Source organism: Amblyraja radiata, chromosome 38 (genome assembly GCF_010909765.2).
Source record: "Amblyraja radiata isolate CabotCenter1 chromosome 38, sAmbRad1.1.pri, whole genome shotgun sequence".
In the NCBI taxonomy this organism is placed as follows: Eukaryota; Metazoa; Chordata; class Chondrichthyes; order Rajiformes; family Rajidae; genus Amblyraja; species Amblyraja radiata.
In genome coordinates this window covers 6778461-6804660 of record NC_045993.1, presented here as the reverse complement: position 1 = coordinate 6804660, position 26200 = coordinate 6778461, and the positions used below count along the sequence as shown (strand labels likewise).

The window sequence follows — 26200 nt, the reverse complement described above, 5'->3', positions numbered from 1 at the left end:
AAGACGTACCGATTTGCAGGCTAATTGGCTTGGTAGAATTGTAAATTGATCCTAGTGTGTAGGATAGTGTTAATGCGCAGGGGTCGCTAGTAGGCGCGAATTCGGTGGGCTGAAGGGCCTGTTACCGCGCTGTATCTCTAAACTAAAAGCGAAACTGTTTTACAAATGGACCCAAATCATTGAGTACCCCAAACACAGGTCAACAAATAGGCAGAACACTTGCTTTGGAGGAATTAATCATAATTTACTCCCAAACTCATTATATTGGGGAAGTTATTGAGCACCTTTATTTAAAGAAAAATCTCTTCCTCTTCTCCAGTAATAACTATACTCAAACTTTATTCTCTCTTCCTCCAAACTCAGACCACTTTGCTTACACAACTCTGAGCAATGTTGTTCCATTGCTCCAGGTCAGATATCTGGGAGTTAGTTAAGGGCCTGTCCCACATACGCAATTTTTTTCGGCGACCTGTCATAGTCGCAGCAGATCTCCGAAAATGTTCAACATGTTGAAAATCCAGCGGCGACCAGAAAAAGGCACGACTCTTTGGGCGACTACTCACGACCAAACGGGCGTCACGTGTCGACATGTTGCGGGGTGACGCCTGTATGGTCGTGAGTACCCAGAGAGTTGTGAACTTTTTCATCCAGAGAGTTGTGAATTTGTGGAATTCCCTGCCACAGAGGGCAGTGGAGGCCAAATCACTGGATGGACTTAAGAGAGAGTTAGTTAGAGCTCTAGGAGCTAGTGGAATCAAGGGATATGGGGAGAAGGCAAGCACGGGTTATTGATTGGGGACGATCAGCCATGACCACAATGAATGGCGGTGCTGGCTCGAAGGGCTGAATGGTCTCCTCTGCACCCATTTTCTATGTTTCTATGTAAAGCCTTGCGGCATCTATACATGGTATGCAAAAGCACACTTCACCTCAAGCGGTCAGAGGTCTCCAGCATCTCGGGATTCATAATCAACGACTTCCAAACTTTGAATGAGGGGATTATTAACCATTAACCTAACAGCTAATGCTTTCTTGGGATGTGGGAGGAAACCAGAACGTTCAGTGGAAAGTTATGTGGTCACAGGAAGGATGCGCAAAGTCCAAAGACACCACCAGAGATCAGAATTAAACCAAGGCTATGAGACAGCAACTCTGTCAGCTGCACTACCCCCTGTCTTCAATAGAAGTCATCGCCATTAAATCTTCAATTACAAACTGCTGATTCTTCTTGATCATCATTTTTTTGTCTAATTGTAGTCCTGTAGGTCTGTGTCCAAGATGGCTGCCGTGAAGAGAGAGTGAACGCTGGCGCGCTTTGGCTGCCGCTGCTCTCTCTTCACACTGTGTTTTTGATTTTCTGTTTTTGGATTGAATTCTGTTTTTAATTTGTGTCTCTGTGATGTCTTTATTACTTGTTATATTCCGATTATATGTTTTTATTCCGATTACTATGTAAGGTGTCCTTGAGATGTCTGAAAGGCGCCCATTAAATAAAATTTATTATTATTATTATTATCTTTCACATTTTCTACTGCGAGGTGGTTTACGAACTTGCTGCTGTTTTTACGCCATTTACAGGTTCAACGTGAAATTCTAAACTTGAACTTTCAGCATCATCTCTACTTCTGCAAAAGCGCAAGCCTGGAAGAGATTTCAAAGTGTTGCTCTCCCCTTCTGTGCATTTAACTCCCTTCAACTGCATTCTTTAGTTTTAACTGGTATAACGTTAGGTCAAAGTTGTTCTGGAATTTCGTCACCCTTTATTTGGCTTGTACACGATATGCTACTGTAATATTCGTCCTGTGTATTTATGTCAATGGAATTGGGAGTCTGCAGAGCATATGCTTCCAATTCCATCCCCCGGAGTTTCCAAGCTTTGCAACAATTGCCCTGGGATTCTTGAGGGAAGAGTGACCACAACATTGAAAAAAACTTTTGGATGGAAGGTGAATTAATTCAATCCAAAGTTAGAGTCTAATGCAGGGGTGGGGGACCTGCGGCCTTAAGGCCACATGCGGCCTTCGAGGCCATTAAGTGCGGCCTTTTGAATGAATCCAAATTTTGTAGAACAAATCCTTTTATTTTATTTAAGAAGGAACTGCAGATGCTGGAAAATTGAAGGTAGCCAAAAATGCTGGAGAAACTCAGCGGGTGAGGCAGCATCTATGGAACGAAGGAAATAGGCGACGTTTCGGGTCCAGACCCTTCTTCAGGTCTGAACAATTCTCCCTTCTGGCTAGAATGCCTGGCTTTACTGGGAGGAGTCTGACAAGCTTCTTACTTGACTTGCAACAGATTAACACTTCAGGAACGAATGCCAGAACTGACTCATAGAAACATAGAAACATAGAAAATAGATGCAGGAGTAGGCCATTCGGCCCTTCGAGCCTGCACCGTCATTCGATATGATCATGGCTGATCATCCAACTCAGTATCCCATCCCTGCGTTCTCTCTATACCCCCTGATCCCTTTAGCCACAAGGGCCACATCTAACTCCCTCTTAAATATAGCCAATGAACTGGCCTCAACTACCTTCTGTAGCAGAGAATTCCACAGATTCACCACTCTCCGTGCAAAAATTGATTTTCTCATCTCGGTCCTAAAATACTTCCCTCTTACCCTTAAACTGTGACCCCTAGTTCTGGACTTCCCCAACATCGGGAATAATATTCCTGCATCTAGCCTGTCCAACCCCTTAAGAATTTTGTAAGTTTCTATAAGATCCCCCCTCAATCTTCTAAATTCTAGCGTGTACAAGCCGAGTCTATCCAGTCTTTCTTCATATGAAAGTCCTGCCATCCCAGGAATCAGTCTGGTGAACCTTCTCTGTACTCCCTCTATGGCAAGAATGTCTTTCCTCAGATCATGAAACATTCCTTTCTGGTACAAGAACATAAAAAGGTAAAGTGATCCAACTATAGCTAACAAACTTTTGATATGAGATTGAAAAAAGAGACATATTAGGTTTCCTGAAAAAGTTGCAAACCCCCAAGATTGGGCAGCATTTTCGACGTCCATCGGAAGGACCAAGACATTCAGAAATCAATAGAATAAAAATATGAGAATCAACTTCAATGGAGGATTAATTAGGTTGTGACATTTTCTACAGGTATAGGATGCAATGGGAAAAAAAGAAAAGGATTTGCAAAAGCCAATAAAAGGTATCTAACAGTCAGAACGAGATCAATTTACATCGGGGAACAAAGAAATGGCAACTAAGCAAATAATTCAGCCTTCGCACAAGGATATTAATGGTTCCTTTGTACTTCTGAGAAGCATCCAATGAAAGAGGAATTAAAGGAAACCAGTATTAGTAAAAATAGCGATGGAGAAATGATGTGTCTGAAAGCTGATAAATCCCAGGGCCAGATAATTTGCATCGCTGAAGGGTGGCAAACGCTGTCCCATTATTTATAAAAGGGGAGATAAACCAGGAACTGCAGGCCAGTGAGCCCTGTAATTAAGGTTCTTGTTCTAGTATGAGGGCGGCACGGTGGTGCAGCAGTAGAGTCGCTGCCTTCCAGCACCAGGGACCCGGGTTCGATCCTGGCTACAGGTACAGTTTGCACGTTCTCCTTATGACCACTTGGGTTTTCTCCGGGCGCTCCAGTTTCCTCCCACACTCCAAAGAGGTACTGGTTCGTAGGTTAATTGGCTTTGGTAAAAATTGTAAATTGTCCCCAATTGTAAATCTTGTCCCTATCTGCATGCTACTTTTCATTGCCCTTTCTGAAAACAGCCTGTTGTAATTCAGGTTCTTGTTCAGGCCTACAGGACACTGCGTAAAGCATCCATCATATAAGGAACCACATATCAAGACTGCAACTAACCAGAAACAGGACACGAGCCTCCACATTACCTCCACACTCACTTTCCAGGGTGAATCTGCCTTCAATGCGAGATAGAAACCCTAAAAGTCTCCCGAATATCACTAGGCCAAAGATGGACACAAAATGGCGGTGCAACTCAGTGGGACAGGCAGCACCTCGGCAGAGAAGGAATGGGTGACGTTTCAGCTCGAGGCCCTCCTTCAGACTGCGAGTCAGGGAAGAAAGAGGGATGCAGAGATATGGAAGGGTAAGGTGTGAAAACACAGATCTAAGGGGATGATGATCTAGGAAATATAGAATGGTACATTGTTAGCTGCCCCACGTTTGATTGCAACCTTGTCGTGTTCGGGGAGCTTGTGTGTCTCAGTGATCCCTAGAGCTATGGAGATTTTAGTCTCCTGTGAGGGTCTCCCATGCTGGACAGGCGGAAGGGTAGAGGCGAGACCAAGAGCGATCCACTGGTCCTCCAGGTTGGAGGTTGAGCGCAGGGCTAACAACCCTGTCTCGTAAAACTAACATGTTACGGAAACAGCAACTGAAGGAATCAACATTACTGAGTGGAGGACCTTCGTTGCTGCCCTACATGCCAGGAGGCAGAGTAGGTAGTAAGTAAGTGACATTGATTCCTACCTCCCTCCCCCCCCCCCTTTCCTATCTCTCCCTCAGCCCTCGGGCTCCTCCTCCTCCTTTTTCCTTTCTTCTCCCCACCCACCCCCCATCAGTCTGAAGAAGGGTTTCGGCCCTAAAAGTAGCCTATTTATGTTCCCTCCATGGATGCTGCTGCACCCGCTATGTTTCTCCAGCATTTTTGTCTACCTTCGATTTTCCAGCATCTGCAGTTCCTTCTTAAACAAGTAAGTGACATTGTTAGCTGAGGGGAAGGAGACAACGGGGCATACAATCAGCAATATTTATTCAGGAGCACAATAAGAGTTCCTTCCCAGCACCAAACCAAATTCATAGAATATAACCCATGCAGATCCCACTTAAAATAAACGAGGGGGTGATGAGTAGATTTATGTTCTGATTGACTGGGAATATGTCTGTGACATTATTGACTGGGAATGTGTCTGTGACATTATTGACTGGGAATGTGTCTGTGACTGCGTCTGATGGCATGGGATGAATAACATCCCCATTTTCCTGTCCATTGTACTGTCTGCTACATGAATGGTACATATACACCCAAAGCCAATGAAGCCCCCCCCCTCCCCTCCATCCATTCATCATGGCAATCAGGTGAGAGGGCTGCAATATACCTTGAATTAATTTTGAAACTAGTTCATCCAATTAAGGAAACTAGAGAACATAGGAAAATGCCAAAAGAGAAGAATCACGCAAAAAATAAATAAATTACAAACTACAGACTATTGGGCTTTAGGTCCTTCCTCAGTGTCTGACGATGAAGGAAGTAGCATTCTCAATAGAGCAACTCATTATCTAGAAGAGAAAAACTCAAGATTAAGCTCAAACTGCCTCCTTAGGAATATCCACACGACCAACAGAACCCTCCTACTTGAATGGTCGACCCGAAACGTCACCCATTCCTTCTCTCCAGTGATGCTGCCTGTCCCGCTGAGTTACTCCTGCTTTTTGTGTGCATCCTCCTACTTGAAGTCTGATGAAATGTCTCGACTTAAAACGTCGCCTATTTCTTTTCTCCAGAGATGCTGCCTGACCTGCTGAGCTTGTCGTGTCTATATCTTCCTCCAACTTCCAAAATTGTTACTCCAAAAGGTGGACTATTAATGCCCCAAAGACTCGTCAGGGCTTCAACATTAAGTCAACATACACCCATCTTCAACATTTGTTGCGTTGCTTGCAACGGTGGACAGACACTGATACTTAGCTCCTGGAGGCAGAGGCAATCCTTTAAGTCGAGTTTTTCGGAGACTTGTCGGCACCCGTCATAGTCGCAGCAGGTCAACATTTTCAAAATGTTGAAAATACAGCGGTGACCAGAAAAAGGTTCGGCTCTTTGGGCGACTACTCACGACCGTACAGGTGTCATGACAAGACTAATTCCACAAATGTATTTCATTGCTCTCACAAATGGCGCATCACTCTCTGCCCACAGAAGCACACACACTACATCAAAATCTTTTAGAATGAAATTAGTTTTCCGATTTCTAAAATATCATTTCGCAGAACATTTTCCATGAACACAGAGTCATCGAGTGTGGAAACAGGCCCTTCAGCCCATTTTGCCCATGCCAACCAATATGCTCCATATACACTAATCCCACCTGCCTGCGTTTGGCCCTTATCCCTCCAAACCAGTGGTTCCCAACGTGGGGCGTACGCTCCACAGGGGGGCAATTTGATTTTTAAGGGGGGCAATTGAGCCAATCCACAAATATTTCAATATTCTAATATAGAAATTTTCTCTCTCTTTATTACCTGTGAATACTCTTTTATTATCATATTTCTTTTGAAGCTTGTTTAAACCAAGGTATTGGCGTTTTGAGCTTCTTCAGCTGAAACGGAGTTCACTTTTTAAATGATAAGAATTATATATCACCACATGGGGGGGGGGGCATCAGGATTTTAGAGGTGATTAGGTGGGGCATGGCCAAAAAAAGGTTGGGAACCATTGCTCCAAACCTATCCTAAGCTTTTGGTAAATTGAAGAATATCGAATATTGAAGAATATGGAAACATTTGTTCTGTTATTAACCCGCTACCACCCTGAGCACAATTAGATCAACATGCAACCCGAATGCAAATTATTATGTTATATTATAATTAATGTCTATATTTTATAACATTTATCTCCCTTATCATTCACACGTACGATACACTTTGCCATAGAGGGAGTACAGAGAAGGTTCGCCAGACTGATTCCTGGGATGTCAGGACTTTCATATGAAGAAAGACTGGATAGACTTGGTTTGTACTTGCTAGAATTTAGAAGATTGAGGGGGGATCTTATAGAAACTTACAAAATTCTTAAGGGGTTGGACAGGCTAGATGCAGGAAGATTGTTCCCGATGTTGGGGAAGTCCAGAACAAGGGGTCACAGTTTAAGGATAAGGGGGAAGTCTTTTAGGACCGAGATGAGGAAAACATTTTTCACACAGAGAGTGGTGAATCTCTGGAACTCTCTGCCACAGAAGGTAGTTGAGGCCACAGTTCATTGGCTATATTTAAGAGGGAGTTAGATGTGGCCCTTGTGGCTAATGGGATCAGGGGTATGGAGAGAAGGCAGGTACAGGATACTGAGTTGGATGATCAGCCATGATCATATTGAATGGCGGTGCAGGCTCGAAGGGCCGAATGGCCTACTCCTACACCTATTTTCCATGTTTCTATGTTTCTATGTGAAACTTTACCAGACTTGCTGATTCGAAGGAAGGATATAAATGGGTGCTCTACTCATCTAGCATGAAACAATCCCCTGCCCAGGCGCTTGCTTTAATCCATGGTGCACAAGTGCCTGCGTGAATATCATTTATTTGCATCGCCAAGCTGGGGAGATTTCACGTTATCTTCTGCTCTGTGGTTGACAAACTGGACAAAGGACAAGTGGTTCATTGCAACACGTTTGCCCAAGTAGCATTTCTTGCATGAAATGTCTGTCACAATATATTCTGATTAGATGAACTTCTGCACTTAGGATGTAAGTGGCATTTGACGACACATCCTGCCGCCCACCCCCCCCCCCCCCCCCCCCCACCCCTACAATTTTGTCCTACAAAGGATGAGAGGGGATCTGATTGAAACATATAAGATTGTAACGGGTTTGGACACGCTAGAGGCAGGAAACATGTTCCCGATGTTGGGGGAGTCCGGAACCAGGGGCCACAGTTTAAGAATAAGGGGTAAGCCATTTAGAACGGAGATGAGGAAACACTTTTTCTCACAGACAGTTGTGAGTCTGTGGAATTCTCTGCCTCAGAGGCCGGTTCTCTGGATCTTTTCTAGAGAGAGCTAGATAGGGCTCTTAAAGATAGTGGAGTCAGGGGATATGGGGAGAAGGCAGGAACGGGGTACTGATTGGGGATGATCAGCCATGATCACATTGATTGGTGGTGCTGGCTCGAAGGGCCGAATGGCCTACTCCTGCACCTATTGTCTATTGAACACTTTGTTTACCCAAGCACCACAGCCGGTCTGGGACAATTCTGGGCAATCAGTTATAACTCCCCCCCACCCCCCACCAAGTGCATCAGCATTGACAGACCACTTGAATGTAAAGAGTGGAGGGAGGGCAAGTGCAAAGGGAGTACCATGTTGCCCTAAAATGTGCATTGAGGCACAATCCCAACTGCGATCAGGAGCTCGTTTTTGTCCGAATGTTGCAGGAGCTCCGAAGTCAAGATGCGCAGACCTTTGGGAATGCTCAAGGATGTTTCAGTCTGAAGTGCTCAGCAAGAACAGTCCAAAACACTGCTTAAGAAAAAAACCCAGCGGGTCAGGCAACATCTCTGGAGAACACGGATAGGTGACGTTTCAGGTCTGGACTCTTCTCCAGACATCAGTAGAAAAGTCCCGACCCGAAATATCACCTACCCATGATCACCAGAGATGCTGTCTGAAGAAGGGTTTCGGCCCGAAACGTTGCCTATTTCCTTCGCTCCATAGATGCTGCTGCACCCGCTGAGTTTCTCCAGCTTTTTTGTGTACCTTCGATTTTCCAGCATCTACAGTTCCTTCTTAAACAACATGCTGTCTGACCCGATGAGTTACCCAGGCACAGTGTTGTTTTTCTATTGTAAACCCAGCATCGGCAGTTCCTTGTTTCTATCAAAACACTGCTGTCCTTCTTTGGAACTGCAGCAGTTTTAAATTAATAGCTTCATAGGTTTAGGCCTACGATACACCCCTAGCAGAAGACTATCAGAGTGCTGTGAAAAAGTGACAGATAGAGGAGTTAGAGGCGATAGAGGCTGTCGGTACATATCTGCTAGCATGGGTAGAATAACTATTCAACTGGGACGTAGATCGGAGAAAAATACGGCCATCGTACTGTACTGACTTACAGCTTGCACTTCCCCAAATGAATATTTCACTTTGCATTGGGTTGGATGGGGAAAGAACCTACACAGTCGCTGGTTGTTTTTGTTTCCCTGGTGTGTGCTGTTTGCAATATCTACTTAAGTATGTGGTACTTTTATCATAGTTGGCTGTGAATTTTGTTTCCAATTTTGAATTTTTTAAATATCACCATTAGAGGGGATTTTAACATGGGATCTTTTATTTCTAAAGGAATTTAAAATAAAAATCTTTACGGGAGAACCACAGATGTCATTAAGTTTTCAGAAAATGATTTATTGTGACAACAGATCCAACACACTTCTAAGTCCTCAAACCTGACAAACACATACAATAGTCTGTAGATGCAAGGATTTGCAGATGCTGGGTTACAAAAAAAGACACAAAATGTTGGCGTAGATGTCAGGTGTTTGTCGGGTGTTATATGAGTGTTCTCCAGAGAGTCAGGCAACATCTCTGGAGAACATGGATAAGTGACATTTCAGGTCAGGGCTTTTCTTCAGTCTGAAGAAGCGTCACCTATTCATGTTCTCAAGAGATGCTGCCTGACCCACCGAGTTACTCCAGCGCGTTGTGTCTCTTTTTGTAAACCAGCACCTGCAGTTCCTAGTTTTCGTGCTGGAGCAGGCAGCATCTCTGGGGGTCATGGATAGGTGATGATTTGGGTTGGGACCCTTCCTCAGAATTGGTATATTGCTTGACCTTGAATAACAGGATCGTTTTACAGAGCTAGCTGATCTCCAATGTACACACAAACCCAGAAAGCATGTATTTAGTAATTCCACCATGGTAGGTAGAGCCCACTATCATACTAGTTGCTGGTTAGAGACTAAGAGAACACACACTGTGGATCTTCCTTTCCTGCTCGGAGGTAATTAGGTTGATTAATGCTTCACCCAAAATTAGATAGCTTGGAACCGAGAAAGAGGAAGAATGAATGGACTCTACATTTATGGGCCATTTCACAACCTCGCATGTCCTAATCCACTTTATCATTTTGCTTTTTTAAAAGAACGAATCAGAAAGTGCTGCAAATGCTGAAAATCTGAAACAAAAAATAATGGTGAAATGCAAGGAACGCCCAGACACTGCAGGGTGGTGCAGCAGCAAAGAGGCCAGTTCATTGGCTATATTTAAGAGGGAGTTAGATGTGGCCCTTGTGGCTAAAGGGATCAGGGGGTATGGAGAGAAGGCAGGGATGGGATACTGAGTTGGATGATCAGCCATGATCATATTGAATGGCGGTGCAGGCACGAAGGGCCGAATGGCCTACTCCTGCACCTATTTTCTATGTTTCTATGTTACAGCACCAGAGACCCGGGTTCCATCCCAACTACGGGTGCTGTCTTTACGGAGTTTGTACCTTCTCCCCGCGATCGCATGGGTTTTCTCCGAGATTTGCGGTTTCCTCCCACACTCCCCAAAGACGTGCACGTTTGTAGGTTAATTGGCTTGGTCTTAATGTAAATTGTCCCGTGCGTGCACGACAGTGTTAATGTACGGGGATCGCAGGTCGGTGCGGACTTGGTGGGGTCAAGTGCCTGTTTACGTGCAGTATCTCTGAACTAAACTTCTGTGGAAAGAGCAAACGTTCCAGGTCTGAGACCCTTTGACATGATGTCTTGGATCACAAATATTAACTCCATTTTCTCTTTCCACGGATGTTGCCAGACCTACAAGTGACTGAGTGGTCTCAGCAATTTTATCTTAATTTTTTTGTTGGAATGCAGTTGCTGTTGAAATTCAATACATGGACAACAAAACAGGTAGTAACAGGCAAGATAACCCATTAGTCGTGTCCACTGAAGAAAGGAACGTTGGTCGGGAAACCAGAACTCAGTCTGAAGAAGGGTTCTGACCTGAAACGTCACCTATCCACGTACTTCAGGGATGCTGCCTGACTCGCTGAGTTGCTCCAATACTGTCTTTCCTTGGTAAACCAGCATCTGCAACTCCTCGTTTCTACTCCCCTGGTCTAGTTGGTTTCATAAAAACATAGAAACATAGAAAATAGGTGCAGGAGGAGGCCATTCGGCCCTTCGAGCCAGCACCGCCATTCATTGTGATCATGGCTGATCGTCCCCTATCAATAACCCGTGCCTGCCTTCTCCCCATATCCCTTGACTCCACTAGCCCCCTAGAGCTCTATCTAACTCTCTCTTAAATCCATCCAGTGACTTGGCCTCCACTGTCCTCTGTGGCAGGGAATTCCATAAATTCACAACTCTCTGGGTGAAAAGGGTTTTTCTCACCTCAGTCTTAAATGACCTCCCCTTTATTCTAAGACTGTGGCCCCTGGTTCTGGACTCCCTGTTCTGCTGGGAATGAAGTAATGGAATTGTTTAGGTTTTAAGCTTAGATTAAATTATCATCACCTTTACTGGGCTATTATGAAAAACTTTCATTTGCCTGCTATCCATTCGAATCAGATCATACTTTAAATGAAGAAGGGACTCGACCCGAAACATCACATCTTCCTTCTCTCCATAGATGCTGCCTCACCCGCTGAGTTTCTCCAGCATTTTTGTCTACCATACTTTATATGGCGAAGCAAAGAATAGATTGTGCAGATAGGTTTATTTACCGATGGAAGAGTGGAGAGGTAGTATCGGATGATGGAGGGCCAGCCTGCAATGAGTTGCCGCACTCTGGTGCCATCTTGCACGCCACACCTCAGATCCACCCGGAAAGCAGACACAATGCAGGTGGTACAACAAATTCAGCAACACTCCCACAGCAGCACAAGACATTGCACGGAGCCAGGGGCACTGTGCAAAGTCATGCACGAAAATGTGTTCAGGAAGTTGTAAAACCAAGAACCCGGCTGATCCTCTAGATTAACAACTAATACCCACAAAAACAGAGGATGGCTGAAACTGGTTACTCACAACAACAAGGAAAAAAAGTTTGAACAACAGAACCATGTCTTAAAAAGGCAAGTACCTTCAGGGTAAATCTTGGAGCTGGATGTTTACATGTGTATATATAAGCACAATCTCCATGCAAGGGGCAGTTCTCAACCTGTTAGTCAACACAGACAGACACAAAATGCTGGAGTAACTCAGCGGGACTGGCAGCAGCACTGGATAGAAGGAATGGGGTGGCTTTTCGTGTCACCCATTCCTTCTCTCCAGAGATGCTGCCTGTCTGGCTGAGTTATTCCAGCTATCTTCGGTGTAAGCCAGCATCTGCAGTTCCTTCCTACACATGTTAGTCAATGCATCTCTCTTTATTTGTTCCCCATAATCTACTCGAGCTGCAGAAGCAGAACCTTGAGTCAAACCATTCTCCACCATTGTATCTTCCATTCCGCATCATTAATACCAACGCCCATGTTAAAAGTGGTACTGCTTTACATTCCACATCCCTCTTCTGCCTTGCTAAACTCTGCTGTTATTAGCCATATCCGTTAAAATATATTAGGTTGATTAAAAAAAAACCATGAAAGGCATTTGAGTGGCTCTGGAGACCAATGGCCGAATGGCGGGATGGGGAGTAGGGTGGAGGATGGAGGGAGACTCATGTCCTCCTCTTGCCATGAGTCTCCTGCTATTGAGACTTCCCTTTTGTACTTGCGCCCTGACCATGCAAACTCAGAGCTAAAAGCCAGAACCAACAAACATAGAAACATAGAAAATAGGTGCAGGAGTAGGCCATTCGGCCCTTCGAACCTGCACCGCCATTCAATATGATCATGGCTGATCATCCAAATCAATATCCCATACCTGCCTTCTCTCCATACCCCCTGGTCCCTTTAGACCTTTAAACGTTTACACCTGCCAAAGGGATTGCAATGCAAAGAATTCTGACAAAATAGCAAAGTTTGCAGAACTCCAAAGCCACAAAACAGCACAGTAGTTTTTAATGGTGCATGGATTGTCCTTTGCTGACCTTCCGTTAGAGGAAGGAGCGCTTACTTTTGGTCGTCGCTTGGACTTATTTTCTGCATCTCTGCCCATTATCAGCAGGAGTGGAGTATTAGAAGTGTTCAGTTCTTCTGCCTTATCTGGGCCCACTGGAATGTAACCATGTTTGCTGAAGGTTGATGGTATTGGAATAGTTTCGTTTACAGATACAGCACAGATTAAGGCCCTTTGGCCCATTGAGTCCATGCCGACTATTGATCACCAGTTCACACTTTTTCTATGTTATCCCACTTTCTCATCAATTGCCAATGCTCAGAGGCCATTCTCATCGATTGGCAAATGCCAATTTACAGAGGGCCAACTAACTTACAAACCCGCACGTCTTTGGGATGTGGGAGCAAACCCACGCAGGAGAACGTGCAAACTCCACGCAGAGAGTCCACACGTGTTTGACACCTTGAGGCAGCAGCTCTACCTGCTGCACCGCCATGGTATTGGTTTATTATTGTCACGTGTACCAAGCTATAGGGAGAAACTGTGTTCTGCAGGTTATCCAGGCAGATCACCCTGGATCACAGGATTACATTAAGCTGTGTAGAAAACTAATATGAACAGAGTGCAGAGCATCATGTCGCAGCTACAGAGGTGGGCGAGTGAAAGAGCCACAACGAGGCAGATTGGGAACTCATCCCTAGCATCGGGGAGACTTGTTCAAGAGACTATCCAGACCAGGGAAGAAGCTGTTCTTCAATCTAATGGCGCATGCTCTCAAGCTTTTGTATCTCCTACCCGCTAGGAGGGCAGAAGCAGAAATAACCGGGGTCTTACTGGTCTTTTCTTATGTTGGCTGCTTTCCCGAGGCAGCGTGAAGTGTAGATGGAGTCATATGGGGAAGGGGGCAGGAACGCATGACTAGTTTCTCTAATGGATTACATAGAAACATAGAAAAAAGGTGCAGGAGGAGGCCATTCGCCCCCTCGAGCCAGCACCGCCATTCATTGTGATCATGGCTGATCGTCCCCAATCAATAACCCGTGCCTGCCTTCTCCCCATATCCCTTGATTCCACTAGCCCCTAGAGCTCTATCTAACTCTCTCTTAAATCCATCCCGTGACTTGGCCTCCACTGCCCTCTGTGGCAGGGTATTCCACAAACACGCAACTCTCTGGGTGAAAAAGTTTTTTCTCGCCTCGGCCTCCCCGTTATTCTAAGATTGAGCTGCATTCACAACTCGGCAACTGGGAACAGAACAGCAGAGCAACAGGCCCTTCGGCCCACAATGCCTGTGCCGAACATGATGCCAAGAGCAACCCTCGTTTGTCTGCACTCAATCGATATCCCTCCATTCTCTGCATATCCACGTGCCTATCCAAAAGCCCCTTAGACACCAGCATCGTACCCATTTACCCTCTGTGTAAAATAACAACAATGACATCTTAATGCCTCTTAAACATCCAGGCACTTACCACCATCTGTGTAAAATAACAACCTGCCCTGCACACTCTAAACATTACCCCTCTCCCCTTAAAGCTCTTTCACCCAGTATTTGTTATTTGCCTCCTGTGGGAAATTTCTTTTTACTCCATCTATGTCTCTTATAATGTTATATATTTCTACCAGGTCTCCCCTCAACCTTCCCGAAAACAATCCAAATCAGTTCAACCTCTACATTACTTGCGGTCGTGGGCAGAACAGTATCCCTATCTTGCCGAAATGCATCCAGATAGGGCAATCTCTAAAGTGCATTTGTAGAAATTGGTTAGTCATTGGAGACATGCCAAACTTCCTTCCCTTCTGAGAAAATGGAGGTGCTGGAACGCTTTCTCGGCCTTGGTGTCAATGTGGTTAGACCCAGGACAAATTGTAGATGATATTTACACCTTGGAACTTGATGCTTTCCGTTATGTTCGCTCCAGCACCATAGATGCAGACTGGGGCGTGTTATCCACCCAGCTTCCTGAAGTCGATGATCAGATACTTCATCTTGCTGACACTGAGGGAGGAGTTGTCGCCATAAATCCCCTTGTCCGGATAATCTGGGAGGCTGGGGTTGATATGCACCGTGACCAGTCTCCCGAAACACTTTATTGTGATGGATGTCATAAGGACTTGGTGTAAGTGTAAATTGTCCCTAGTGTATGTTGGCTTGTGTTAATGTGCCCCCGGGGGATCGCTGGTCAGTATGGACTCAGTGGGCCGAAGGGCCTGTTTCCGTGCTGTAACTAATCTAATCCAGACTGATTATTCTGTTGGGGTATTATGGAGCAGAACATGTTGCTTTGACCTCGTGTTGGATTCAACAGCTGACTCTTCTGATGATTCCACAAGTATATGAAGGAAGGGCTGGTGGGAGCCTGGGTCATAAATTTAATTCATTGTAAACTCTCCCAGTGTAAAGTGTAAGACATTATTTAAAAATAATTCAAGTTTGACCCTGGGACCTAACATTTAATCAATTCTAGTTTCCATCACACCAGCAGAAGTGGTGGACACTGCTCATTTTCTATTATTAGCCAACTTCGAATTAAACTATCAAGTGAACTTCCTTCCTTTTCCCTTTAAAGTTGTTGTCTGGGCGGAGTGGGGAGAGAAGCAGCAACCAAATTTACATTGTACTTGCAAAATGCATTGCCCCATAGCGACATCAGTGTTTATGCTTCACCAGCACACTCTCACATTCCCTTCTCCTCTGCGTACGTATGGTGCTTATTTACCAATGACATCTGTCTCAGTATCTCACGATGGTAGCATGATTCACATTCCACATTCACACCGGATATAAAGATTCATCCTGAAATAGTTATTGGAGCAATCATCGTAAACGCAAAGGCAGACTCTCATCACAAGACTAGTTCACTTCAGTTCCAGTTTAAAACTGAACTGAACTAAATCCCCATCTCAAATCTATCAGATCAAGCTCACAGTCTTCAGCTAATCACCACTGTCTATCAGTGTCTGTACACCTATAACATGATGTGATTAAGAGTGCAATTTATAATCTTCTTCTACTTCTAGCGTATGGCATGCACAGCCTAAAGTTGTAGGACAACTTGTTCTATTTGATCTTACTCGATTGTGCACGCCAGGTTGATTGCATTCGTCGAAACAGGGCGGACCACGTGAAGGTTGCAATCTTCCACCCCCAAATTATAATCAAATAACTTTTACCCAGAGTAGGGGAATCGAGGACCAGAGGACATAGGTTCAAGTTGAAGGGGAAAAGATTCAGGGGAATCCGAGGGGTAACTTTTTCACACCGAGGGTAGTAGGTGTACGGAACAAGCTGCCAGAGGAGGTAGTTGAGGCTGGGACTATCCCACCGTTTAAGAAACAGTTGGACTGGTACTTGGATAGGACAGGTTTGGAGGGTTATGGACCAAGAGCAGGTAAGTGGGACTAGTGTAGCTGGGACATTACTGGCTGGTGTGGGCGAGTTGGGCCGAAGGGCTTGTTTCCACACTCTATGACCAGGGCCGGATTTAGATGAAGAGAGGCCCTAAGCTGTTCCACTTGTGAGGCCCCCTCCGCGTTGGTTTTCAGCGCTGGCGGTGAGCGGACAGCCATGGCGGCCAAATCTCCCACAATTCAAAGCGAGGGAGAAAGTGCCTGGATACGGATAGCGGGGGGAGATGGAGAAAGAGAGAGAGAGAGGGGGTCCTCGCCCAGAGTAGGTGTCCTGCCTTGGCCAGAGGCCCCCCTAGATATCAAGGCCCTAAGCTTCAGCCTATGAAGCCAAGTGGTAAATTCGGCTCTGCGAGGCCCCCCTAGACCTCGAGGCCCTAAACTTAAGCTTGTCTAGCTTATAGGTAAACCCGGCCCTGTCTATGACTCTACCAAACGCAACCTACTCCTGTGGAGTTAGTGCATGTTACTCTATTGCAATGCTCTATTGAAGGGAATTATGATTTTTCACACAGCTGATCAATGTGAAGCGTGTGACGGGCATGGGGACCCAGCCCCAAGCTCAGTAGCGTCCAGGCCACACCCACCTCTCAAAACTGAAGATAGACCCAAAGAGCTGGAGTACGTCAGTGGGACAGGCAGCATCTCTGGAGAGAAGAAATGGCCTTCCTTCTCCCCAGAGATGCTGCCGGTCCCGCTGAGCTACTCCTGCTCTTTGAGTCTATCTTCGGTTTAAACCAGCGTCTGCAGTTCCTTCCCACACATTTGGGCTTCTCCAAACTGTGTAGGCGGGGCTGGTTTTCAGCTACAGCTTCTTCCCCATTTACTAGAGCCCAGAACGTTGGGCAGAAACGATCAAGGGGCTAAACCGAGGGTCTCCGGCCTTGCATTTGACACCGTGCGGCCGTGAAAACGCTACAAATATCAATCTTTGGCAGCAAATAACATCAGGAAACAGCGAAATCCTGCACGCCACTAAATTCTCCCTCCCATTCAGAATTGACTGGCAGGCTTACCTGTACTGGGCACCGGGAGACATTTTGCTGCTGGTCCAACCAATGCCACCATGCCAGTGACTCTGTCAGCAGCACTCTGTCAGGAGTTGCCAGGAAACGGCCATGCCACAGCATCCCCAACACCACAGACTCATTCTAAAGTGCTGCCGAACCGGTCACCGGCCACCGCGGCAGACGATGAGTTTTTATGTTTAAATATATTCCGGATGAGAAGAGACTATTCGGGTTTAGAATGCACAGCAATTTGCGGAAACACCCTCTCTCTCTCTCTGTCTCTCTCTGACCTGGCAGGCCAAAGGAGGAAGAAGACAGAGTCAAACAGCCAGCCGTCACAAGCCCGTCTCTGAAAGGCAGGGCTTGAGAGGGGCGGGGAAGGCGGGAGAGGAGATGGTGTGTTTGTGGTTGCGGGGAAGTTGAGCGGTAAGGAAAGAGGGTTCTATGTGGATTGCTAGATTCAATAGTTAAAAACCCTTACTCTGGACAGCAGCACCCTTGAACCCCACCACCGTCCTGTTTCATCCAACGCCTAGGCTTGTGTAATGCTGATTCTACACTGCTGCTGACATCTTAAAAAGGCAAGCTGCACATGCTGGAGGAAAGTGAAAGACAAGCTCATTCTGAACAGCTCGACTCTGTGTGTGTGTGTGTGTGTGTGTGTGTGTGTGCGTGTGTGCGCGTAAAACATTTATCACACGGTAAAATACAAAGGCTGAGAATGAGGATGCAACCATTTTGCAACTGTGTGCATAGGCTAATGGTGGTGTCAAAATGGTACCATAAACTGTGATTAAAATGGGACGTGCAGCCGCCCAGCCCAGCTCCTGCTATGAGTGTGCGCTGTAGGCACCAAGCACTTACGTGGCATGATTCCCTGGCTGGCCAACTCTTCACGTGTCCTCCGCTGCTGAAGCTTCAGTTGCAGCACTGCCGGAGAGAAGGGACAGACATGGTTAGTGCCACTGAGCGGGTGCTTCAACGCCCCGCTTTGAGAAAGTTCTCCATTTCTAACTCCACTCTTTTGCAGAAGTGGCAATCGACCGAGGGTTTCCGCCCAGCTGCCTCGACGTAGGAAATAACAGGGCAGCGTGTCACGCTGACAAGCTCCACAAGCAGACAGGACCACTTTTTCTCCTGTCATAAATAAAACTTTGAAGGTTTAAGTTCTCTATACGACACTTTGCAACTTACATTTTAAAAGTGCTGCTTCTACGCAAACCACAAGGCAGTTGTGAAAGTAAGTCAAGTACTGCATCTCACGGCAGCAGAGCAGGACCTGACGTTGCAAGTCAAGAGATTACTATCAAACCGTGACAGGATCCACAGGATGGTTGGCAGAGAGGAAACACGGCCTAGACAGGCAAAGACAAGGTCTAGGATCCCAGTGATTTCATGTTCTTCCAGTGAGTGACCTAGAAAGCCCACACTGTCTGCTAGGGCAGCACTGTGGCGCAGTGGTAGAGTTTCTGCCTCACTGCGCCAGAGACCAGGGATCGATCCCGACTACGGGTGCTGTCTGTACGGAGTTTGTACGTTCTCCCCTTGACCTGCGTGGGTTTTCCCCAGGTGCTCCGTTTTCCTTCCACACTCCAAAAATGCACGGGTTTGTAGGTTAATTGGCTTTGGTAAAAACTGTAAATTGTCTCTGCCTCAGAGGGCGGTGGAGGCAGGTTCTCTGGATGCTTTCAAGAGGGAGCTAGATAGGGCTCTTAAAGATAGCGGAGTCAGGGGATATGGGGGAGAAGGCAGGAACAGGGTACTGATTGGGGATGATCAGCCATGATCACATTGAATGGCTGGAAGGGCCAAATGGCCTACTCCTGCACCTATTGTCTCTTGTCTATTGTGCCTAGTCTGTAGGATAGTGCTAGTGTACGGGGAATTGCTGGTCGGGGCGGACTCGGTGGGCCGAAGGGCCTGTTTCCACATTGTATCTCTAAGCAAACCACACAGCAGGACTTGCATTTCTGCCCCAGTTTCCCCCCCCCCCCCCCAATCCGTTGGACGCGAGAAACTACAGATACTGGAATCTTGAGTTTAACATCAACGCGCTAGAGTAACTGAGCAGGTCAGGTATCATCTGTGGAGGGTCTGAAGATCTGAAACCTATTCCCTCCACAGATGCTGCCTGACTCGCTGAGATACTCGAGCACTCGGTGGTGTTCAGCACCAATTTTATTACTGGCCAAGCTTCAGTTTGAAATTGCAATTGACACTGGTCCATAACGTTCACATCTCTGTATACTCCAGGTTCTTTACTTCCAGGGGCAACACACTCAAATTGTCCCGAGCCGTCTTCATACCCGTGGCCAGGTCTGTGATCTTCTCAGCTCATTTCTCACACTCAAATTACGTGTTCACTGACCAGAACTGGATGCAGCTAGCATAGATTACCAAGCTACTCCACCATAGTTTCCACCACAAAGTTCAACATCCCACTGTTGAAACCCCAAGTATTGAGAATCTAGCCACAAGATTGAACAGTAACACTATTAGTCTAGTTTGAAGGTAAACTGGCCATTGCATGTCTCCTCTGAAACATAGAAATATAGACAATAGGTGCAGGAGGAGGCCATTCGGCCCTTCGAGCCAGCACTGCCATTCATTGTGATCACGGCTGATCGTCCCCAATCAGTAACCCGTGCCTGCCTTCTCCCCATATCCCTTGATTCCACTAGCCTCTACCTAACTCTCTCTTAAATCCATCCAGTGATTTGGCCTCCACTGCCCTCTGTGGCAGGGAATTCCACAAAGAGAAAGCAAGCGAGGCAGAAATGTACACAAACACAGGCCATTTCATATGGTGGACAAAAATGCTGGAGAAACTCAGCGGGTGAGGCAGCATCTATGGAGCGAAGGAATGTTTCAGAAGGTATTGAGTCTGAAGAAGGGTTTCGACCCGAAACGTTGCCTATTTCCTTCACTCCACAGATGCTGCCTCACCCGCTGAGTTTCTCCAGCAATTTTATCTACCCTAGACAGACGAATGGATTGGGAGAGAGGTGAATGACGTTTGTTTGGATGGAATCAAGCTGCACGATGGAGGCGGTATAGGAACATAATGCGTGCTGGACGAAAGGTTAGGAATAGGGTGATTCAGCAACTGGCAATGACTAATTCTGTGTCAGATTTTGCCTGAGAATACTCCCGAGTATAACCTTGGCTACATTAAAACTGTTCTGTTAATAAACTACTATCTACCTCATTGGTGACCCTCGGACTATCTTTGATCGGACTTTACTGGGTTTATCTTGCGCTACACGTTATTCCCTTATCATGTATCTGCACACTGCGAATGGCTCGACTATATTCATGTAATGTCTTTCCGCTGACTGGTGAGAAAGCAACAAAAGCTTTTCACTGTACCTCGGTGCATGTGACAATAAACAAAACTGAACTGATCAGGGGCGCTTCCGGCTTACAAGACAACTCTGGCGAGGGAGCAAGAGAAATGTTGTTGTGAATTGAATGACTGAAAGCATGACAACTACAGATAAGCACCGGGATGTGACAGCTTCATGAATGTCCCCCTCAACCCGAAAGAAACATTTCAAATATAGATGCAGAATTATTATTGAGTTGAAGGATGCACCACACAACACAAACATATCTTACACGGAGGCATAGCAGGAATTAAAGGGGTTGATGAGGCATGTGGAAAGAAGTCCATAGGCAAAATGCTAAGCAATAATTCTTTAATAGCTGTTGATTGCTGATTGCAATCAGAGTGCCTTTAAAAAATGGTGTAGTGACTCAAACATCAGGAGGCTGATGGGTGAATAAAAATAACTTCACTATTTTAATATCTCTCCTTTATGGAGGAGTGTTTCTCTATACATTTACATCTATTATTAAAATTGTTCAATAACACAAGGAGTGGTGGGTGGATGGAACAAGCTGCCAGAGGAGGTAATTGAGGTCATTCGACAGGTATATGAATAGGACAGAGGGACAATCAGCATCTCTGGATAGAAGGAATGAGCGACGTTTCGGGTCGAGACCCTTCTTCAGAGTCAGAGACCCGAAACATCACCCATTCCTTCTCTCCGCAGATGCTGCCTGGCCCGCCGAGTTCCTCCAGCATTTTGTGTCTATCTTCAGTTCCTTCCCTACACATGGATAGGACAGGTTTGGAGGGATGTTGGAGGACTAGTGTAGACTTGGAGGACTAGTGTAGCTGGGACATGTTGGCCTGTGTGGGCAAGTTGGGCCAGAGGGCCTGTTTCCACGCTGGATCACTCTATGACGACCAAATGAAGATTCTATGAGATGGCTTGTGCAAAGATGTACACAGGCCAGTGAAAGCCTCCACTTTGATAAGTTCCTCATCCAAAAACCAAACCTTCCATATCAGAGTTATTCAGAAGGAAGAAAAAATAACCTCAACCCAAATATAACTTCATGGCCTCCATGCAGGTCCTCGGCCAACTTCTCCCACCAATATAATGTATTTATAAAGATCTTACATATAGACTAATCAGCTGCAGAACACCGAGCTATAATTACATTTTCACAGCTATTTTAATTTATTGTGGCCTCAGTAAAACTAATAATAAGAATGAAATAAACATCAATATTAAATCATATCGTGCCACAGTACGAAAAGCTGACTAGCAGTGTTAAATCAATTGAAAGCATTATCCAATTAAGTCAGCTCATTAAAGATAGACACAAAATGTTGGAGTAACTCAGCGGGACAGGCAGAATCTCTGGAGAAGGAATGGGTGACGTTTCGGGTTGAAACCCTTCTTTAGACCTCACAGTTCTCCTTAAATAGTTCTCCTGTTCAAGTATGTTTCTAATTCATACTTAATAGTTATCATTTAATCTGCTTCGACACTGACACAAACAATGCAATCCTGATCATTACAGATGTGTCTTGGTATTAAAAGTCACCATCTATAATTAAGCAACCGTGAAACGTGGGTTCAGTAATTAATGGGAATGGCAAATAGTACAGCACCGTGGCGCAGCAGGTGGAGCTGCTGCCTCACAGCACCAGAGACCCGGGTTCGATCCCGACCTCGGGTGCTGTCTGTGTGGAGTCTGAAGAAGGGTCCCGACCTGAAACATCACCTGTCCATGTTCTCCACTGAGTTACTCCAGCACTTTGTGTCTTTGGGGTGGCACAGTGACACAGCGGTAGAGTTGGTGCCTTCCACCAGAGACCAGAGTTAGATCCTGACTGCGGAAGCTGTCTGTAAGGAGTTTATTGGAGGAGCAGCACCTCATATTCCGCTTGGGCAGTCTGCACCCTAGCGGCATAAACATTGACTTCTCCAATTTCCGGGAGTCCTTGCTGTCTCCTCCCCTTCTCAGCTCTCCCTCAGCCCTCTGGCTCCTCCTCTTCCTTTCTCCCTTTTTTTCCCCCCCCAACCCTACATCAGCCTGAAGAAGGGTTTCAGCCCGAAACGTTTTCTATTTCCTTCGCTCCATAGATGCTGCTGCACCCGCTGAGTTTCTCCAGCACTTTTGTCTACCTTCGATTTTCCAGCATCTGCAGTTCCTTCTTAAAAACATTGTACGTTCTCCCTGTGACCGCGTGGATTTTCTCCGGGTTCATCCCACACTCCAAAGACGTGCAGATTTGTAGGTTAATTGGCTTTGGTAAAATGATACATTTCCCCTAGTGTGTAGGATAGTGCTATTGTACTGGTCGGGATGGACTCGATGGACCGAAAGTCCCGTTTCCGTGCTGCTTCTCTCAAGTCTAAAAGGTACCTTGGGCTTTATTGCAGGGGGCTTGGAATACCTTTACAAGGAAATCTTGTGGGAGCATCGCAGAGCTACTGTGAAAACACACCCAGACTAATGTGCACATTTTATGTCTCATTAACCAGTTAAAAAAACAAATCCAGCATTTTAGGCAAATCACTTCTTGTTCTATTTGATCTTATTTGATTGTGCACGCCGGGTTGATTGCATTCGTCGAAACAGGGCGGACAGAGGTTTGTCCTCGGATGAGAGATTGATCGTGACTATTCAATACTCAATGAAGGGTAGAAGGAAGAAAGAACATCTTACAGAAACAAAGATAATTATTAGGGGACTAAGGGCAGTCACGGTGGCACAGCGGTAGAGTCGCTGCCTTACAGCAAAATGCAGCACCAGAGACCCGGTTCGATCCCGACTACGGGTGCTGTCTGTACGGAGTTTGTACATTCTCCCCATAATCTGCGTGGGTTTTCTCAGAGATCTTCGGTTTCCTCCCACACTCTAAAGACGTACAGGTTTGTAGGTTAATTGGCTTGATAAAAATGTAAAATTGTCCAAGTTGTCGATATGCAGAGAACTGCCCTGCCGACTACAAAATTCAGACGGTTCAGAAAGTAAGAGACACTGAAAATCTAAATCCTCTAGCGAGTTTAGAATGCTTTGAACAAACATATTAGTGTTAAGGGCCTGTCCCACTTTCACGACCTAATTCCGGACCTCTGCCGAGTTTGCCCTCGACTCATATTCGCAGCATGGTCATCACAAGATCGTAGGAGGTCGTAGGTAGGTCGTGATGCTAGTCGTAGGTACTCGTGGCATCAAGTAGGTCAGGCCGTTTTTCTAGCCTGATGAAAAATGTCCACGAGTAAAAAAGGTCGTGAATTAGGTCGTGAAAGTGAGACTGGCCCTTAAGGCAGCACCCTCATCCACACACTTTTTCCTCACAACACTCAAATCCCTGTTAGTGCCCTTTTACTGGTTTATGTTTGTTCAAATGGCTTTTAATTTCCTTCCCTATATCTAGAATTAAACTAACTGGCCTAGAATATCCAGTGTAGACAAAAATCCCGGAGAAACTCAGCGGGTGAGGCAGCATCTATGGAGCGAAGGAATAGGTGACGTTTGAAGGTGAAGAAGGGCCTCGACCCGAAACGTCACCTAGTCCTTCACTCCATAGATGCTGCCTCACCCGCTGAGTTTCTCCAGCATTTTTGTCTACCTTCGATTTTTCCAGCATCTGCAGTTCCTTCATAAATAGAATATCCAGTTTATGCTTCATTGTGCTGAACATAAAATTTGTCAAACCCTACACAATCGGAGTTTGGACAATTATAGGCTCACAAACAAAATTGTCTTCTCATCTTCCTCTGTCACTGATGAATCATCTGAAACCCAAAAGGTGGGGTGGAAGATTGCAATCTTCACGTGGTCCGCCCTGTTTCGACGAATGCAATCACCCCGGCGTGCACAATCAAATAAGATCAAATAGAACAAGTTGTCCGACAACTTTAGGCTGGGCACGCCATACGCAAGAAGAAGAAAAGAAAAAGGAGAAGAAGACGAAGAACCCCAAAAGGTGACTTATCCAACTAGAAACTTTGCTGGAGTAACTCAGCGGGACAGGCAGCATCCCTGGCGAGAAGGAATGGTGACGTTTCGGGTCATAGAAGCATAGATAGAAACATCGAAAATAGATGCATGAGTAGGCCATTCGGCCCTTCGAGCCTGCACCGCCATTCAATATGATCATGGCTGATCATCCAACTCAGTATCCCATACCTGCCTTCTCTCCATACCCCCTGATCCCTTTAGCCACAAGGGTCACATCTAACTCCCTCTTAAATATTGCCAATGAACTGGCCTCAACTACCTCCTGTGGCAGAGAATTTTGTGTCGAGACCCTCCGTCAGACTGAGAGTCAGGGGAGAGGGAAACTGGAGGTACGAAAAGGCACAGAACCAGGTTTGTAGGTGAATTGGCCTCTAAATTGCCACGGGTTTGCAGGGAGTGAATGAGAAAGTGAGACAACATTGAACTAGTGTGAATGGGGGGGGGGTGGGGGGCAATGGCGGGGGGTGGACTCAGTGGTCTGAAGGCCGTGCTTCCATGCTGTATTTGTCAATCAAATCAATCCTTCATACCATAATTCAGATTTCAATCTTCCGTATCATTGCGATACATTCCGAAGCATTGCGCTCAGAATGTTAGCGTGGTCATTTTGGAGAGCAGTTAAGGCTCAACCATCTTGCTGTGGTTCACATGCAGGGCAAATTAGATACATTTAGCAGGATTTAATGAATCAGGTGGGGGTTTTTTTTTTACAGAAGTCTGACATTTACACGGTCACCATGACTGACATAGGCGTTATCTTCAACATCTGTTTAATTAACCAAATTAATAAAACCCCCACTGGCACTGTGGCATGCATATCCAGATCATTAGTTCAGACCCTCTGGGTTTTGCGTTTACACACCCACTGCACGACTGTGACAAACATTCCTGCCTTCTTGACTCAGTCCTTTATCAGAAAGCACGACTAACCTTGTTTGAAACAGCAGTGACTGTGCTGGAGGCTGTCAGGGCAACAGTGTTCTGGCCATGTGCTGCCTCCAGTGACAGACAGAATCTCGGACAGGACAGATTTAATTGTCCTGCTCTTGTCCAGCATGGTAAAAGGTCGGCACAAACAGCTTTTTCGTGAGCTAAAAGCTGTTGCCTGCAGCGGTGAACTTTGACAGTGCAGCGAGAACTCCGGCAACTATGGTTTCCAACTCTTGACACGCGATCCCCGGGACCACAGAAGCCGGCTTCAAAGGGGGGGAAAAAAAGAGCAAATCTCTTTGTTTATAATCTAACAGCCGGGGAAAGATCGGGAGAAGGAAAAAAAAAAAATCACACGGATTAAAATGAGGCCGGACTGTTGTCCACAAGAAGGAGCCTGCACTTGTATGATGCGGGTTGATATTTGCACGGTCTGCACTTTACAAGGCAGGCAATGTGCAGCAACAACTGACTCCATGGAACCAAAATAGTCAACTTGCAGCTGCTTGCCTTGCTCCAATCCACACATGCTTCTTAAATTATTATTCTTTTTTTTTTTAAAAGGTTTTTAATATCAGAGAATCCATCACGTTCTTTATTTACTTTCTAAGTAACACCACAGGTGTTTGATCGCTTCATCTTGCAGCCCCCCCAGGTCTGTGTTTGATAGGCGACGTTGCATGTCCGCACAAGTAGCTTATCATGTAGGTAAGCATTGCATCATGAAATGATCCCTCCAAGGTGAACGCCTCCGCTCGATTTAATTGTCCAAAACCATTTCAAGGGCACAACCAGCCTTTATTACTACAGGTAGACAAAAGTGCTGGAGAAACTCAG

General features: G+C 45.8%; 1 protein-coding gene across 2 annotated transcripts in view; it reads right to left on the bottom strand.

The window, feature by feature from the left end:
- mrtfa (myocardin related transcription factor A) overlaps positions 1-26200 on the bottom strand; it is a 139206-nt gene that overhangs the window by 35710 nt on the left and 77296 nt on the right. For both annotated transcript variants that reach the window (XM_033013384.1, XM_033013385.1), the window contains one exon: positions 17969-18034. In XM_033013384.1, coding sequence (XP_032869275.1) covers positions 17969-18034 — 66 coding nt within the window. The remainder of the gene's footprint in view (positions 1-17968; positions 18035-26200) is intronic.